The sequence below is a fragment of the Apodemus sylvaticus genome, chromosome 13 (assembly GCF_947179515.1).
Source record: "Apodemus sylvaticus chromosome 13, mApoSyl1.1, whole genome shotgun sequence".
Lineage (NCBI taxonomy): Eukaryota > Metazoa > Chordata > Mammalia > Rodentia > Muridae > Apodemus > Apodemus sylvaticus.
In genome coordinates, this window is record NC_067484.1 from 80,667,084 (window position 1) to 80,685,375 (window position 18,292).

General features: G+C 38.6%; 1 protein-coding gene and 1 non-coding gene across 3 annotated transcripts in view; both read right to left on the bottom strand.

Annotated features, from left to right (window-relative positions):
* Kiaa1328 (KIAA1328 ortholog) overlaps positions 1 to 18,292 on the bottom strand; it is a 257,014-nt gene that overhangs the window by 208,088 nt on the left and 30,634 nt on the right. For both annotated transcript variants that reach the window (XM_052156056.1, XM_052156055.1), the window contains exon 5: positions 5,739 to 5,854. In XM_052156056.1, coding sequence (XP_052012016.1) covers positions 5,739 to 5,854 — 116 coding nt within the window. The remainder of the gene's footprint in view (positions 1 to 5,738; positions 5,855 to 18,292) is intronic.
* LOC127664302 (U6 spliceosomal RNA) lies at positions 13,476 to 13,582 on the bottom strand. The gene has a single exon (XR_007973150.1). It is a non-coding gene; the product is annotated as a U6 spliceosomal RNA (small nuclear RNA).

Sequence of the window (18,292 nt, forward strand, 5' to 3'; positions counted from 1 at the left end):
CTTTAGCATAATGGAGAGAGTGGGCCCCGGGGGCAGAGTGCACTTTTGCCTCTTCCACGTTATCCAGTTATTTCTCCAGGCCAGGAGAATAAAAGCATATGCTTACCTAACTTCTCAGGTTGTCACAAAGATGACAAAGTATGAGAAAGTGCTCTGTTCATGACAGGAACATAAAAAAGTAATGTGCTTTACTGACAGAATACTAAAAAGAACAAAAGCTAACATGGTGTTATCTTGATGCTTTAAAACAACGAATCCTGGTACATCATTGCTTCCTTTAATTCTAACATCTGTACACTCCATCCAGGTAGACAGTGTTCTATTTAGATTACTGGCATCCCCAGTACATGTGTTTTTAAAAGTTTTCCTATCACTTCTGTCACTTTCAAGATTCTCACTGCAGCTCTATTTACATTTAATTTTTTCTTTCTAAGCTGTGATGGGATTAAATGTACAGATACAAAGCAATGAATTTATTACCCATATTGCAGCCTCCAGAACTCTCTCACAACAAAGTACACACATAGGTGAACAGGGCAGTTGGGGAGTACATTTTTATTATTTCCTGAATTAGTTCCAGAAAAAAAAAAGGTGTACAGGTAACTTGCTAGAACATAGTTAACTTATCCAATGCAGGGTCAACTGAAGTGAAATGAAGAATGCCAGATAAATTAATATAATTATTCTATTTTATGAATACTTGGTATCAATTTCCTTTGCCATGTAGTTAGCATTTGTAGCTAAATTAAGAAAATAATCTTATGTTGGGGATTGAATATAGGGCTTTGTATAAACTAAGTAAATATTCTATCTAATGAACTACAAGATTAGCCCAAGAAATAATCTTCAATATGGTTAATAGGTAAGAGAACAACATAAGTAAACAACCAGTAACAACACTGTCTCCTCACAACATTAATAGAAAAAATTAATCTGCCTGTTAATTCTGAGATACAATGACTTTCCATGACAGTATTGAATAACATTATGGCCCCAAAGGTACCAGACTGACATAGCATCATGTAGCAACCAAAATGGCCTCAAGCAACACAGTCCCTACAGCAATTTTCTTTACATTGCAAAAATTTTTATAAAGATTAATCAATTAATTAATTAATGTTTGCGCATGCATGGAGGCAGGGCCCATGGCAGAAAAGGGTGCGGGTGCTCATAGCTGTTCAAGCAAGTAAGAACAAGTGCTAGCGAGTCCTCAGCTATGTACCAACAACTCCCACACCCAGTTCAGGGCTCACAGTGGAGGAGGGGCTGGGCAATGTAAGAGCAGAAGAATGAATGGAAATGTTCTAAACTGTCATTCCTTGGGCCTGATGTGGCTACTGTACAGATGAATTCATAGGAGCAGTAGTTACCCACACAAAACCTGAGTAAGTGAAAGTCATAAATCTTCACAGAAGAGGAAGAACTCCACCATGGAGGTGGGAAGAGCTCCGGGGTCCTACTCTTGAGGTTGATGCAGTTAAAGACTGCTGGGGGAGCTTCAGAGGCTTTTCTTTAGAGGATGACCAGTGGTGTCTATGTCTCAGTGGACAACCACAAACTCATGAATACTTGGGCAACACTAAACAGAATCAGCATCACACACACACACACACACACACGTACACACACACCAGTTGAGGGAGTGATGATGATACTATTCCGTAACTATCTTCTGTAGCCAATGTAAAACAAGGATGATTTTACTCTAACATGCACCCTGCTCCAGGCCTGTTTCTTCACACTTCAGCGATCCTACCAGACATCAGACACTTTCCTTCTACAAGTTTACTAATGCCATCAATCCAGGTCATTCTCTAGAAATATGAGTTCAAATAATAACTTTTCTAAAAAATACATCTATTACAAGTTACAATATTCAAATGCCTATGATTCAGAATTAGAGTTGTTGGGCAAATTATTCTTTAAGATTCTCTCTCCTTTCACACAAAGCCAGGCAAAAGTTCCACAAGGTTCAAGAGAGTATGTGGCACTGAAAAGGGCCCTTAAGGCATAGCATTCCCTTGTTCAAAGATGGAAAGTTATCAGTGATTTTTATGTTTTAATAAACCAGTTTTATATTTAAAAACGATACCGTGGCCTATCCCTATGCAAATATGTAAAATATCTTTCTTTTCCATGAAAAAATTAGTCTGTACAGTTGATCAGGTATTAGGCCTTAAAAAAAACTAATTTGGTATAACATACCTTAAAAATGTCCCAAACTGTAATTCATTGTTATAGTGCCTAACACAGAAATAAACTTTAAAATGAACTGAGATTATCTGACAAAATGTAGATGAGCCTGAACCATTCATGTGTGATAGGTAAATGTATCTGTAGTTAAAATTATATTGTTTTAAATTACAAGCTCATTTCATGTTTTGAAGTTTTATGGAGTTTTATGTACCGTAAAATCATCTGTATTAACCTCTGCCAGGTTTATTCTCTTAAGGAGATTTGTACCTGTGCAATATACTTATAACAAAAATCCTGAGTGTCATTGTCTGTATCGTTTTGTATCGTTTCTCCCTTTTGACAATAAACTTCTGTAAACATAACCTATCATTTGTGATTTAAAATGCCTTAAAGGGATTACATCAGCTAATCCATCTCAATTGTTGTAATGGCAGCATCCACTTCCAGCCTTAACTCACACTTCAAAATCAACGCTTAGACCAACTCCCTGCTTACTGTATATGAGGCAGATCAAGTCTCATGTAGGTTCTCTTCCTCTGCAGAGGGCCAGATAATGAATATTTTAGGCTAAGCGACCCCTGGGGTCCTTGTTGCAACTACTTATGGATCCTAGAGCACAAAGGTCACCAAAGACAATGTATAAAAGACTCAGCTAGAATTGGCTGCTACCATCCTGGATTGGCCCACAGAAGCAATCCTGAGTCTTGAGCTAAGTCCTGGGAAAACCACTAAATACTGTGCTGCTATAAGGCACGTGGGCTATCTTTACACTGCTTTCCAGAAGAAACCATTCACGGGCATAATGAGTTTATACAGCTTCAGCACTGAAAATATAAAAACAAAAACATCATTCTGCACAGAGTACTATTGCCTACTAAAATTATATGCTACCTTCTCCTGGGAAGCTACAAAAGTTTCTAAGTATACTATACAAACACGGACTTAATGTTCTAATACTAAGACCTATCTTTCTTACCCTCTTTCCTTAACTTACCCTGATGCCATTAGATGCTGTATGACATTTTGTCCCAAGAAGATTAAAATTCAATATTTTCTCTTCATATAGAAGTGAGTTCTCTATTCCCTGATTTCGTACCAGAGTTAAAGGCTAACTTCAGTCTCCTCCCTCACTGCTTGCTAAACTCTCCAGGTCAGACAAGCTGCACACTTACCTTGTCAGATCACATGATACCAGTAATATAAGACTATCAGTTGAGGAGACCACGGGGTACATACAAAAAGAGTTTGGTTATTTGTTTCTTTTTAAATGGAGAAGGACTTACAGTTGCCAAGACCTCTGGCCTGTTTTTTTCCTACCCTAAAGAAAATGTGTTTCTTTGAACTGCAGTAGCTATTAGAAGTCAGAACTGTAAAGTGGCCAACACTGATAACTTCAAACCCCAAATCACAACAGAGGTCATCTCTTCCCAGTTTTGTGAAAAACAGACACTTTAAATAAAATTTTCATTCAAATTCTAAACTACTATTTTTGTAACGTACTAGTAGCCAAAGTGCATTGTGAATTTTCAGTAAATGACATTTCTTTGACTTGGAAAGCAAAGCAGCAGAACGTGGTCTCTGACCTGAGGGCTGACATTCTTAGAACAATGAAACCAAACAATCCATAAGAGGCCCAAAATGATTACCCAGACACTATAGTGGAGGGACAGAGTCAGGGAGAGGGAGAGAGTCTGACAGAGAGGCAGAGACAGACAAGAGACTCAGAGAAAAAGACACAAAGAAAGTCAGAATCAGAGAGAGGGAGAGAACAGAAAGAAGCTAATTTTTTTTTTTTTTTACTATTGTGGAGTTAATAATCCTTATAATCTGCAATCAAAAGTAAAAATTCAAACTGTATTAATTTTCTATCATGTGCTTCCACCGAAAAATAGAAGTTCAGAACTCATTTTTTAAAGTTACAGTTTTGTGATTTTTCAGCTAGTTAATTTATCATTATGATCAGATTTTTCTAATTTTTTAAAAAATACATGATTATTCTCAATGCAAGACCATGGCTATTACTTGTGGGATCTTTGAAATAATAACCCTCAAGTTAGTAATGTACCGGCAATACGGACAATGGTTCTTTCAAGCATTCACACACTAGTTTAGCTGGCAGATCCACCCTACTCTGTTTAGCTGATTCGCTCTTTCATCTATGTCATTATGTCATTCTACCTATCCGAAAGAAAGTCCATAAATATGGTTATTTTAATTCATATGTTCTTCTAAGTAAAAACTTTTAAACTTAAATATGTTTCTATAGGGGCTACAGAAATGATTCAATAGTTAGGAGTATGGAAAACCTCTGGTAATTAAGGTCCAAGTACACCATAACTTGGATAGCCTATGGGATCAGCTCAATATGTACAGACTCCCTTCATTGGCAGGGTTTCTCCTTCTCTGACCTCGTCTGGGGATTCTAAAGCCCCACATAAGCCTCTACCTGAGGAATGTCACATAGCCTCACTTAGATTATAAGATCAATTTCTTTTCTCCTGGTAAGAACCTATCTACTCCACACCTGAGATTCCCAATGAGCTTCCCATGCTAATGAGGCATTTTTGGAACCTGAAGCCCTCAGCCAAGGCCTTTGTCTACCCTAGATGTTCCTACCCTCAGGCCTCCAAAACTTCATAAGCCTTGAATCACCCTGAGTAAAGTTGATCTGCCTTCTGATAGTTGGCCCAAGTATGATCATTCACGGTGTGTACTCACGGGGCTTCCAATCCTACCCCCTCCCTGTCCTTTCTGCTCCCACTGCGCTCGTCAGCGAGCAAGGAGACGCTCACAGAAGCACCCAGTGCTCTTTCAGAGGCACTCAGCACCATTAGGGGTGGCTGACTCGGCTTTTCTCTGTCCTCCATGGCCCCTGCCCCACACAAAGCCCCTCTGCAAATCCATGAGTTAAACAAAACGCAAATCTTAAAAAATGTTTTTACTTTATTTTCATACAATGTACTATGTACATGTACACATGCACATGCATGTGCAACACACACATACACATACCTTTCTAGCTCTAAACTGCAAAGTTTCCTGCTCTTTGACATTGTTAGTTTTACACTAATGTAAACATTTATCAACTACAACACCTACATATTCTGTAAGCTGGTGTTGTAACTTCTAGATTTTTCTCTTTCATTCTAGTATTTATAACAGAGCAGGATATCTTTGAACTGTTTAAGCTTTGCCTTGAAAGAAATCTAAATATGAGGAGGTTAAGACTGCATTACAGTAGTGGGACAGGATTTAATAAGGCCCAACATCTTATGGTAATGCCCAGATTTCTTATCATCTGTTTCAGTTGACAAATCAGCACAGTGACAGCAGCAGAGAAGCTAGGTGGCCTTATCAAGGACAAAGGGCAAGGAAGCAATAGCACACTCTACTAAATGTCTTTCTGACTGCCTAGAAATGGTAGCAGATGCAGATGTACTCCTGTTACAAAGCATAACAAATATTTCTCTGGATTTTTAAATTTCTTCATACAAGAGTCAAATCTGCGGGACATAAAATGAAAGAACCTTTCAAAAGGATATCTTCCCTTTCTTTGATGATCAGTTCATTCTGTTCTTCTAACTGCCGGATCTTCTTTTCGAAGGACTCCTGCTCAGTTTTCAGTCGTTCCTCTGTCACCTCCTTTTCTTCACTTACTCTGAAAAGAAATATCCCCCCAGAAAATGAAGAGAAAAAAAGTCCATCAGAATCAAGCCACATGCCTAAGGCTGCAGTTAATCCAAACTGCATTTCCGCAAGGGCACCGGGTTCTTGGGGAGTTCTCTGGTTTTAGTCTACTCTCTCATAAAACACTTCCTCAAATGTGCAACAGCTGTGCTCTGAATCTTAAAAGATATGGACAAGGAGACATTTGGAATCATAGTCTACATTTTTTGTGGAAGCAATATCAGAGCACAAAGTAACAAGAAAAGACCCCAGCCTCCATCTCATGGAGGGTAGACAGCAGTAGTTCAGCCAACAAAGGGTCATCTAGTGAAGGAACAGCTAGACTGGCACCATAAGGATGGATGTGGAGGAGCGCATGCCCCCGTGCTGGCTTATTAATTCTTGGGAAGGAAAACAATAGCTTACACATAAAAATTTACCACCATCATCAATTATTGACTCTTCAGATGACTTCCTCAAAATGCCCATAAACTCTCCTCTTACTTAACAGGAAAAGACACTTAGAGCTGAGTAACAGGACTAGCAATGGTACCAGAAGATGAATTTCTCTTGAAATCTCAAATTTTACTTTAACTATTATTGCATAGTTTACTCTGTAAGGTAATCTTATGGATTAATACCAAAAGCCCTCTGTGGTAGTCTGAGTAAGAATGCCCCCACAGGCTTAGATATTTGAATGCTTAGTCATCAAGGAATGATACAATATAAGGATTGGGAGGTGTGGCCTTACTGGAGGAAGTGCATCACTGGGGGTGGGCTTTGAGGTCAAGCTCTTTTTCCTCTGCCTGTGGATCAGGACAGCTCTCAGCTCCTGCTCCAGTGCCATGTATGCTGCATGCTCCCACCATGATGATAATGGTCTAAACCTCTGAAACTATAATAAGCAAGCTCCCAATAAAATGTTTTCTCTTCTAAGAGTTTCCTTGGGGAAACAGGGGAAGAGTGGATGGGAGGGGTGGGGGCAGGGAGAACTGGGAAGAGTAGAGGTACAGAAAACTGTGGTCAGGATTTAATGTATATAAAGTACAAAAATTAAAATTAAGAAATAAATTAAAAAACAATTTAGAAAACTTAAAAAAAAAACAATCCACAGAACTCAAGACGGTTAACAAGCCAAAGGGCCCAAGTGAGGATGCTTCAATTCCACTTGGGAGAGAGAAGAAAGCAATCATGGTGGGGGGGGGCAGAGGGAGGGAGAGACCTGGGTGGGAGAGAGGACAGGGAGGGAGAAAAGGGGAACATGATCAGGTATTTGTTGGGGGGTTCGGGTGGGAGGGGAGGGAAAATCAGGAGTGAAGCCCCAAAGGCCTGTAGAAAGAATGGAAACAGGCAACCTTGGGAGGTAGGTAGTCAGAGAACGCTCTAGAATGTACCAGAGACCTGAAAGGTGAGAGACTCTCAGGACTCGGAGGGACCTTAGATGAATGCCCAACAGTGGGGAGAGGGACCTTGTAGAGTCCACCTCCAGTAGAAAGACAAGGTCATCAAGTGGAAGGACGGGGTTGCCATCCCACAGTCAAAAACTGACTCAGAATTGTCCCTGTCTAAAAGAATTGCAGGGACAAAAATGGAGAAGAGACTGAAGGAAAGGAGGTCCAGTGACTGGTCCAAATTGGGATCCAGCTCAAGGGGAGGCTCCAAGGCCTGACACTATGACTGATGCTATGGTGTGCTTACAGATAGAAGCCTAGATAGCATGGCACCCCTCCAAAAGGCCCAACGAGCAGCTGCAAAAGCCAGATGCAGATACTTACACCCAACCGTAGGCAGAAGCTGGGGACCCCTGTGGTTGCATTAGGGAAGGGCTGGAAGAAGGGAGGAGGAGGGTGACCCCATAGGAAGACCAGCAATCTCAAGTGACCTGGACCCCTGTATCTCTCAGACACTGAGCCACCAACCAGGCAGCATACACCAGCTGATAGGAGGCTCCCCAATACATACACAGTAGAGGACTGCCTGGTCTGACCTCAGTGAGAGAAGAAGCACATAACTCTCAAAAGACTTAAGGCCTCAGGGAAGGGGGAGGTCTGGTGGGATATGGGGGTATGGGACATCCTGTTGGAGTAGGGGGAGGAAGAATAGGATGAGGATCTGTTGTAGGGTGGACCAGGAAGGGGCATAATGACTGGACTGTAAATAATAATAATAATAATAATAATAATAATAATTTAATAAATAAATAATATTAGTTAATATTAATGATTATAATTATATTGCATTATAATAATTTATTATATATAATATAATATTATTAATAGTCATGATGCCTCAGTGATGAAACATTCCTTGACAGTCACATATATTCGTATTTCAATATAACTAATATTTCCAGAGACATATACGGCTTTGACTATGACCTGTATTCTTGGTATTCTGTCAGCTACTGTAGGAATAAAAGTTGGTAAGATTAGGGATTAAACATGCAAATCATACTTACAAGAACGGACTTGGACACTCTTGCTGTTCCCTGGGGACTCAAACAAGTGGCAGAGCAAGCCTTCCCCTTCCTGTGGACCCACTCCTGCTTTCCAGTCTAGCCCATTCCCATTCCTTTGTGGCAGCCACCAATACCTAAAAGCACTCTGTACTTTTCACTCTCAAACAAAAACCTCAAAGACAAACCTCCCCCAAAAAGAGTGTGCAGGACAATAATACGAGAATCTCAGCCATGGAAGATAAGGTAGAAGAAATGGGTATCTCAGTCAAAAAAAAAAAAGTTAAATCCTGTTAGAATATAGAATAGCACCTGACTTCTCAATAGAGAGACTGAAAGCCAGAAGGTCCTGGATAGATGTTCTATAAATTTTGAGAGACCGCAGGTGCTAGCCCAGACCACTGTACCCAGCAAAACTTTCAATCACAATAGAAAAAAAAAAGACATTCCTCAATAAAACCAAACACAAGCAATTTGTATGTTTAATACACACACACACACACACACACACACACACACACACACACAGAGAGAGAGAGAGAGAGATAATAAGTTCAGATAATAAGTTATCTGATCCCAAGTGGTGAGCCTTAAATAAACATATGTACAATCAACACTAAATGAATCCATATATATATATATATATATGTATATATATGTATATATTTATATATATGCATGCTCATATGTATAACATTATATAGAACATTAATATAGAAAAGATCATGAATTTGAGAGTGAATGGGGAATATAGGAGAAGTTAAAAGGTGAATGATGAAAACACAGTATGTCTATATGAAATTTTCAAAAAATATTAGATTATAGAAGCACACAGACAGATACACATTATGAAAAGAAAGAAAAATTATATTTATTCATGGTCATCTTATTTACGCAGACCTTACAGATCTAAAAGCAAAATACAAGCCCTGTATAATAAATAACAGTATGACAGAAAAATCAGGAGGTTTTAGGACTTTCTCAGCTATGCAGTGAGTTTCAGGCCAGTCTGAGCTACAAGACTTCATCTATGATAAAACAAAGGACTGGATAAGGGCTCAGCAGTTCAAAGTGCTTGCTGCTCTTCCCGAAGACCATACTTCAGCTCCCAGCACCTATGTCAATTAGCTCACACTGAAACTCTAGATCAGTGGTTCACAACCTGTGAGTCACAACCCCTTTGGGGTTCACATATCAGGTATCTTGCAAATCAGATAGCTTTATAAAATTATAAAATTATAGTTATAATTCTAGCGACATAGAAAAATGGCAACAAAGCATGGTAAAGTATCACAGCACTGGAAGGCTGAGAACCACGGTTGCAGCTCCTGCAGATTCGATGCTTTCTTTAGACCTCTGTTAGCACCTAACCTCACATGGCACGCATACACAGACACACAACTATGCATAAATAAAAGTTTTATTTTAAATTAACCCACATAAGCAAATATGAAAATTTTATATGCTCATTTGTAAGAATGGGAAAGACAATTGTTAAAGCCAATCTACCATAGTGAAAAATCTCAGTAACCTAGTAGTAAAAGAACTATTCCTCCAACCCAATAAAGAACACCTGTAAAAAGTTCCTTATAGTTATCCACCTATAAGGATGAACTAAAACTACAACTTGTTTGTACTTCTGGAACAACAAGTTTTAGTTGTCAGCTACAACTCTCTCTACTGGAAGCTGACTGGAGGTTAAGGGAAGAAAAGAAAATACATACAAACCAGATAGAAACAAAGTTTTTATATGCAGGTGGCATTATTATATAAAACATTATCTACATTAAATACACTGAAATGTATTTTTAAAACATTACCATGATAAATTCCAGTCTTTAAGTATAATCCAGTGATCCCTCTACCCTGGCACTCACGCTCTGTTGCTATGATTAGGGTTAAATCAGCACTATCATACCTAAGATTAGCTCACAGAGACACTGATTTCTGTCCTGCTCTCTGTTGTTAATTGTTATGGAAGCCTGGGCCAAGTAGCTGCTGAAGGTGTTAGCTTGCTTCCCTTGAAGCTTATAGTAAACTGCCAAGAGAGAAAGGTTAGCTTACCAAAGACCATTAAATTACAATGACCAAGACTTAGTAAATTCAATGATTGTTAGCCTTTACACACACACACACACACACACACACACACACACACACACACACACGCACACACAGACACAGGGGAGTAGGGTGGGAAGGAAGGATACAGAAAGGGAGGGGCTAAAGTTTTAATGAAAACTTCTTCTGAGTATATTTTTTTATTGATATATTTTTTATTTACATTTCAAATGATTTCCCCTTTTCTGGGTCCCCACTCCCCGCAAGTCCCATAAGCTCTCTTCCCTCCCCTTGTTCCTCCATCTACCCCTTCCCACTTCCCTTTTCTGGTGTTCCCCTATACTCTTGCACTGAGTCTTTCCAGAACCAGGGGCCACTCCTCCACTCTTTTTGGACATCATTTAATATGTGGATTATGTCTTGGGTATTCAAAGTTTCTAGGCTAATATCCACTTATCAGTGAGTACATACCATGATTGATCTTTTGAGACTGGGTTACCTCACTTAGTATGATGTTCTCCAGCTCCATCCATTTGTCTAAGAATTTCATGAATTCATTGTTTCTAATGGCTGAATAGTACTCCATTGTGTAAATATACCATATTTTTTTGTATCCATTCCTCTGTTGAAGGACACCTGGGTTCTTTCCAGCTTATGGCTACTACAAATAGGGCTGCTATGAACATAGTGGAGCATGTGTCCTTATTGCATGCTGAAGAATCCTCTGGATATATGCCCAGGAGTGGTATAACCGGGTCCTCAGGAATTGTCATGCCCAGTTTTCTGAGGAACCGCCAGACTGATTTCCAAAGTGGTTGTACCATCTTGCAATCCCACCAGCAGTGGAGGAATTCCTCTTTGATTTGCATTTCCCTAATGATTAATGATGTTGAACATTTCTTAAGGTGTTTCTCAGCTCTCCGAAGTTCATGTGAAAATTCTTTGTTTAGCTCCGTACCCCATTTTTAATGGGGTTATTTGGTTTTCTGGGTTCTACCTTCTTGAGTTCTTTGTATATATTAGATATTAGCCCTCTGTTGGATTTAGGGCTGGTGAAGATCCTTTCCCAATCTGTTGGTTGACATTTTGTCCTTTTGACAGTGTCCTTTGCCTTACAGAAACTTTGTAGTTTTATGAGGTCCCATTTGTCAATTCTTGATCTTAGAGCGTAAGCTATTGGTGTTCTATTCAGGAACTTTTCCCCTGTGCCCATGTCCTCAAGGGTCTTCCCTGGTTTCTTTTCTATTAGTTTCAGTGTCTCAGGTTTTATGTGGAGGTCCTTGATCCATTTGGAGTTGAGCTTAGTACAAGGAGATAAGAATGGATCGATTCACATTCTTCTGCATGCTGACCTGCAATTGAACCAGCACCATTTGTTGAAAAGACTATCTTTTTTCCACTGGATGCTTTCAGCTCCTTTGTCGAAGATCAAGTGACCATAGGAGTATGGGTTCATTTCTGGGTCTTCAATCCTATTCCATTAATCCGCTTTCCTGACATTGTACCAATACCATGCAGTTTTTATCACTATTACTCTGTAGTAAAGTTTAAAGTCTGAGATACTGAATCCCCCTGAAGTTCTTTTACTGTTGAGAATAGTTTTAGCTATCCTGGGTTTTTTGTTATTCCAGAAGAATTTGAGAATTCCTCTTTCTAGCTCTGTGAAGAACTGGGTTGGGATTTTTATGGGGATAGCATTGAATCTGTAGATTGCCTTTGGCAAGATGGCCATTTTAACTATATTAATCCTGCCAATCTACGAGCATGGAAGATTTTTTCCATTTTCTGAGATCTTCTTCGGTTTCCTTCTTCAGAGATCTGAAGTTCTTGTCATATAGGTCTTTCACTTGTTTGGTTAGTCACCCCAAGATACTTTATGCTGTTTGTAGCTATTGTGAAGGGAATCATTTCCCTAATTTCTTTCTCAGTCTGCTTATCCTTTGAATATATAAAGGCTACTGATTTGCTTGGGTTGATTTTGTAGCCAGCCACTTTGCTGAAGTTGTTTATCAGCTGTAGGAGTTCTCTAGTAGAGTTTTTAGGGTCACTTACGTATACTATCATATCATCTGCAAATAGTGATAGTTTGACTTCTTCCTTTCCAATTTGTATCCCTTTGATCTCCTTATGTTGTCTAATTGCTCTAGGTAGGACTTCAAGAACTATATTGAAAAGATATGGAGAGAGGGGGCAGCCTTGTCTAGTCCCTGATTTTAGTGGGATTGCTTCAAGTTTCTCTTCATTTAGTTTGATGTTGGCTACCAGTTTGCTGTATATTGCTTTTACTATGTTTAGATATGGACCTTGAATTCCTGTCCTTTCCAAGACTTTTAGCATGAAAGGATGCTGAATTTTGTCAAATGCTTTTTCAGCATCTAATGAAATGGTCATGTGGCTTTTTTCTTTGAGTTTGTTTATGTAGTGGATAGCATTTATGGATTTCCTTATATTGAACCATCCCTGCATCCCTGGGATGAAGCCTACTTGATCATGGTGGATGATCGTTTTGATGTGTTCTTAGATATGGTGGGCAAGAATTTTATTTAGTATTTTGCATCGATATTCATAAGGGAAATTGGCCTGAAATTCTCTTTCTTTGTTGGATCTTTGTGTGGTTTTGGTATCAGCGTAATAGTGGCTTCGAAGAAGGAGTTGGGTAGTGTTCCTTCTGTTTCTATTTGGTTGAAATGTTTGAAGAGTATTGGTATTAAGTCTTCTTTGAAGGTCTGATAGAATTCTGCACTGAAACCATCTGGTCCTGTGCTTTTTTTGGTCGGAAGCCTATCTATGACCCCTTCTATTTCTTTAGGGGTTATGGGTATGTTTAGATGGTCTATTTGATCCTGGTTTAATTTTGGTAATTGGTATCAGTCTAAGAAAATGTCCATTTCCTCCAGATTCTCCAGTTGTGTTGAGTACAGGTTTTTGTAGTAGGATCTGATGATTTTTTGAATTTCCTCGATTTCTGTTGTAATATCTCCATTTTCATTTCTAATTTTGTTAATTTGGATACTTTCTCTGTGCCCTTTGGTTAGTCTGGCTAAGGGTTTATCTATCTTGTTGATTTTTTTCAAAGAACCAGCTTTTGGTTTTGTTGAAAAATATGGAACGCTTCATGAATTTGTGTGTCATCCTTGCACAGGGGCCATGCTAATCTTCTCTGTGTCGTTCCAATTTTAGTATCTGTGCTGCTGAAGTGAGCACTTCTGAGTATATTTTAAATCCTGGATACTAGCATAAAAAAACAATTTTTATAGATAAAGGCAGAGTTCAAACTTTTGTTGAAGCTTTAGAAAAATTAAAGATTTTACCTTGAAATAAACAAAAAAGATATATTAAGAGATTAATGTTTGGGCTCAAAATATCTTCAAACAGCAAAGTCTCCAAGAAACTCAGCAGTATCTTAAGCTGACATACTTTGTTATAATACACTGGGAACCCAGGGAGAACACAGCTTTAACTGTGCTAATCAGCTGTTCTAATTCCTCATCAGCTTGTTCAGCAGCACGTGCATCCTAACTACATCTGCTCTGTTACCCTCTCATATTTCTGCTTTTGCTTGTGTATCACAGTTTACTGATGCTTGAATATCTTGGGTACCTCAACAAACAAGATGAATATATTCCAATGCTCAGAAGTAAGCAGACCTTTCCTTGGCTCAGATTCTACTGATTTTATGAACAGCCTGCCTCAAGATTTGCTGTCACTCTTTTGGTCCTCAGTGCACCATAGGCACCAAATTCATCTAAACAAAACTTTCCCTCGAGACCAGATGCTGCTTCTTAATGTCTGTCCCACACTCAGCTTTATGGGTACTGAGCCTGATGAGTCTCTACATTTCCTGTACACTTGGCAGTTGTCCAGGGTTATGGTAGTTTTCTTTTGGTTGTTACTGTGATTATGCTTATACTAAGCAGTCTCTACCAGCCTGGGCCTGTGAAGTATTCTTGTCTTTCTTCTATAATCTGGGGACCAGCATGTAACTCTTCCCTCCATTTCAGTTTCCTGCCTCCCTCCCACCAAGTCAGATGGGTTTTTTAAGAATTATACATCCTTTTTCTAAAAAATGTGTTTTGTTTTACCAAACAAAGACAGAGAACTTCCCAATCATCTCCATGGCAAGTGTTGGTTTCCCTCTAACACTGCACCAAGAGAAGCCAGTTTCTTGCCAAATAGAGCTAATGAACAAAAGCTTCCCCTGTATTTGCTTTCCAGGGAATCCCACTCCTACCTGCCCACATTTGGACTTGAGCAATCTCCCACATACGTTAGCTAAAACCCAGGTACTCCAGGGCTTACTGCTGCCTTGCCCTTACAGACCAGTCTCTTTCGTCTTGGGCTAGTTGGATACTCTTCCAGCTCATCTCTATTCTAACGTGTGTGTATTCAGTTTGTTCCACATTTTTATTATTGTAAGGGGAGGAACAACATACCTCAACTCATTGGACTTAATAATGTAATTACATGTGCGTACCTACTTGTTTTGTGCTTATTTTCCTAACATTTCTTTACCATTTCCAAAGCTAGAACAAGTTTAATAACAAAACATTAACTACATTTGGTTATATGCCATAGAACTATAATATTTACTAATTATAAAAGGGAAAACCCAACTTCACAATGAAGAAACCTGGAGCAGTAAATCTCCACCTCCATCATGTTCAGCAAAAGGCACATCACTTCCTTCATATTGTTGCTATAAATGTAGAACTTGAATTTACTAAGAAAAAAATGACAAGTCCATATTAAGGAAAAATCTACAAACATTTGATTGCTCCTCTTTAAAAGTGACAAGGGCAAGAAGTACTAAAATACTGTCACTAACTGAAGAACACTAAAAGGATGTGGTAAGTGAGACCCTGAATCAGAACTTCAGATGGGTGGACGGACGAACTGAAGGATGGGCAGGAAGACAGACAGATAAGCAATTTTAAGGAAATAACATTGTCAAGCTATAATTAAGGGATTCACCTTCACTAATACAATTGTATCAGTTATAAATTCCTGATGTTGTCCACTGTATCTCTTTAATAGAAAATGTATACAAATGTATAAAATGAAAAGGGAAAGGAAATGAGTTTTAATTTTCCCACTTAATATGCAGTTTTAATGTGGCTAGAGAGAGATGGCTCAGCAGTTAAGAGCACTGTCTGTTCTTCCAGAGGACCTAGGTTCCATTCCAGCACCCACATGGCAGCTCACGACTGTCCAGAATTCCAGTTCCAGGGGACCCAACACCCTAATACAGACATGCATGTCAGCAAAACACCAATGCACATAAAATAAAAAAAAAAGAAATTTTAGTTTTTAAAGCAGATCATTTTAATATTGGCATAATTCCCAGTAGATTTAAATTATAGAGCAAAATATACTATAGAGTAAATAAAGATGTAATAGTTTGACCTCTGTAAAAGCTAACATATATTATTGAGGTATATCTAAACATCATTGGTGTCTTAGATTATTCAAATACTATTTAAAAATTTGAGTATAAGATGATAAGAATGTCTTTAACATGGGCTTAAAGACAACATACACTGAATTATCAATAATTATTTTATAATCAATTTAATAGGGTAGGAATAAAGATATTAACTTCTAAAGCATTAACTTGAGATTACTTATTTCTCAAATGTCATAATTCAAGAAACGCACAGTTGCAATTTTGAGGCAGCAAAGCAAACAAGTGCTCCTTGGGGTCTGTGGGAACTGCTTTGCGCTTCCTTTGTGTGCAGTGACTTTTCTTCCCTCCCGTTTATTTCAGGCCTGTGCAAGCCTAATTTGTTATGCAAAATGAATTATGGTGGAGAATAACATGGGCAACATGCATGAAGCTGAAATGAGGAAAGACTAAATGCTTAGGATATGTATGTGAATTGATGGGCTTTAGTGACAACCTTTCAATTCTTCTTAACCAAAATGTCGTGGAGTGTGAGTCTGAATAAATCCATCCAAGTGAGAAAATTGTCTACTCATGCTTGTGTGTGAATGTCACACAAAATGGAAAAAATACTTACTACAGAAAAACTAACTTTGTGCAGGAGGCAGTCTGGTCAGTCTACAAGAAAGACTGTTAAATGCACAGTAATTAGTCAAACATATTTGAGCAGCAGATCTCAGAATATACCATCTACAATGGAAATTATGAATACAAACTGCTGGACATTTATAAAATCTCAAACAGTGCCACGGCTTTCTAGTTACATGAAGTTAAAGGGCCATCTTTTCTAGAAGTTTTCTATGTAGTTAATTACAAGACGACCCCAACCCCAAAGTATTCCATAAAGCTTCAAAAAGGAAGTAAAACCTCTTAAGTAACTGAAAAATGAAAGTCTAATATTCCTATTGCAGGGCAATGTACATTTAATTCTTACCTAATGGCTACAATCAATGTTTTTAGAGGAGAAGATGAAATAATGATCCACTACTCAGTTTACAACTCGAAACTAATGGGGCTTTTTTTTTTCCATCTCAGAAATGTCAAGTAGAACTAGCAAACTGTTCTCTGGGGAAAATTAGAGTATCTGGGCCTAAAAAAGAACTTATCCTCAAATAAGTTACAGCTCAAGCAGTCTCTTGGGAACAGTGCATGCACCGACAGTGGAGACAAGAGAAGAAACAGGAGGGTTTTAAGATTGCTCTAGAACAGACTTCATCCTCAGCCAGAACTGCAACTGTGACTAGAATTATTGTAACATGTTTAAACATATTTTCCTACAAGAATAAAGCCAACAGTTATTAGTGCACAACCCCCATTGCCACCTTAAAGGTCCCAGTAAACAAGGATATGCACACAGAGGACTGTCACCATCTTTAAGCAAAACCTATGTTTTGTAAACATATACTGTTCAGGTCTATAAAGGTGCCTCCTTTTCCCATCTATGCAAACAATTCATTGATGCTACTGTGAAAGACTTTCTGAGGCCATATAATTCAGTCCCTGTAACAAGAATTCTCTCTGTCCTAAACCATTCTAGAGAAAGCTCAGACAATAGTCTACTTACCCTTCTGTACAAGCAACTCAATTCCAGATATCTGAGGGAAGCCCCTCCATTTAACAGAAACCCATTATGTCAGCTAATCCCTTATTATATTCTTCCATAAGCAACATAATTCACATCACCATAACTCTGTTGCATTCTCCATTAGCCTCTAAATTTTGGGTTACTACTGTACATTATTATTATTATTATTATTATTATTATTATTATTTCTGTTAACTCGAGTGGGAGAGTCCCCTAAATATATGTAGATTATTAAGGAAGCACAGCCATACACTTACTAGTGGAAATGCCAAAGTCTATTTGTTTTCTTACCTGCTAGCACAATTTTGCTCACTCATATTCACTATGAAAGGAATGTCTTTTTATTTATGTGCACTGTTTAATTATCATGCCTTTCTATAAATAAATTTCAAACTTCTCCAGGAATGATGCCAGTAGGTTTGTATGAGAGCTGAAACTTCTTACATGTGCTAAAAAGCATTTCTAAATTTTGTGTTACTTTCCCAATATGATTTTTTTTCTTCTTTTTCACCCAGGGTATCACTCTGTAGAATAGGCTGGCCTTGAACCTCAGTGATCCACCTCACTCTGCTTTCCCTAGCACTGGGTCGGATGTGCGTACCACCACGCTTTGACATTTAACGCACGAGGCATGCTATACCATCCTATGAAAACCCCACACAGCCACAACAGCCTCAGTACTCAAACAAGCTTTGCCCAGACCCACGTCTCTATGTCTCAGTGAGCACCAACACAGCTAGAAAAGTCCTTTTGAAGCTGTGGAACTCTGCCTTAGCTTTTACACTTTCAACATTAGTTACATTTTTACGTCTTATTTACCATACCATTTTAAAACTCTATCAGTGTTAAAATCACAAACCAATCAGATTTACATTCCCTTCCACGAGGC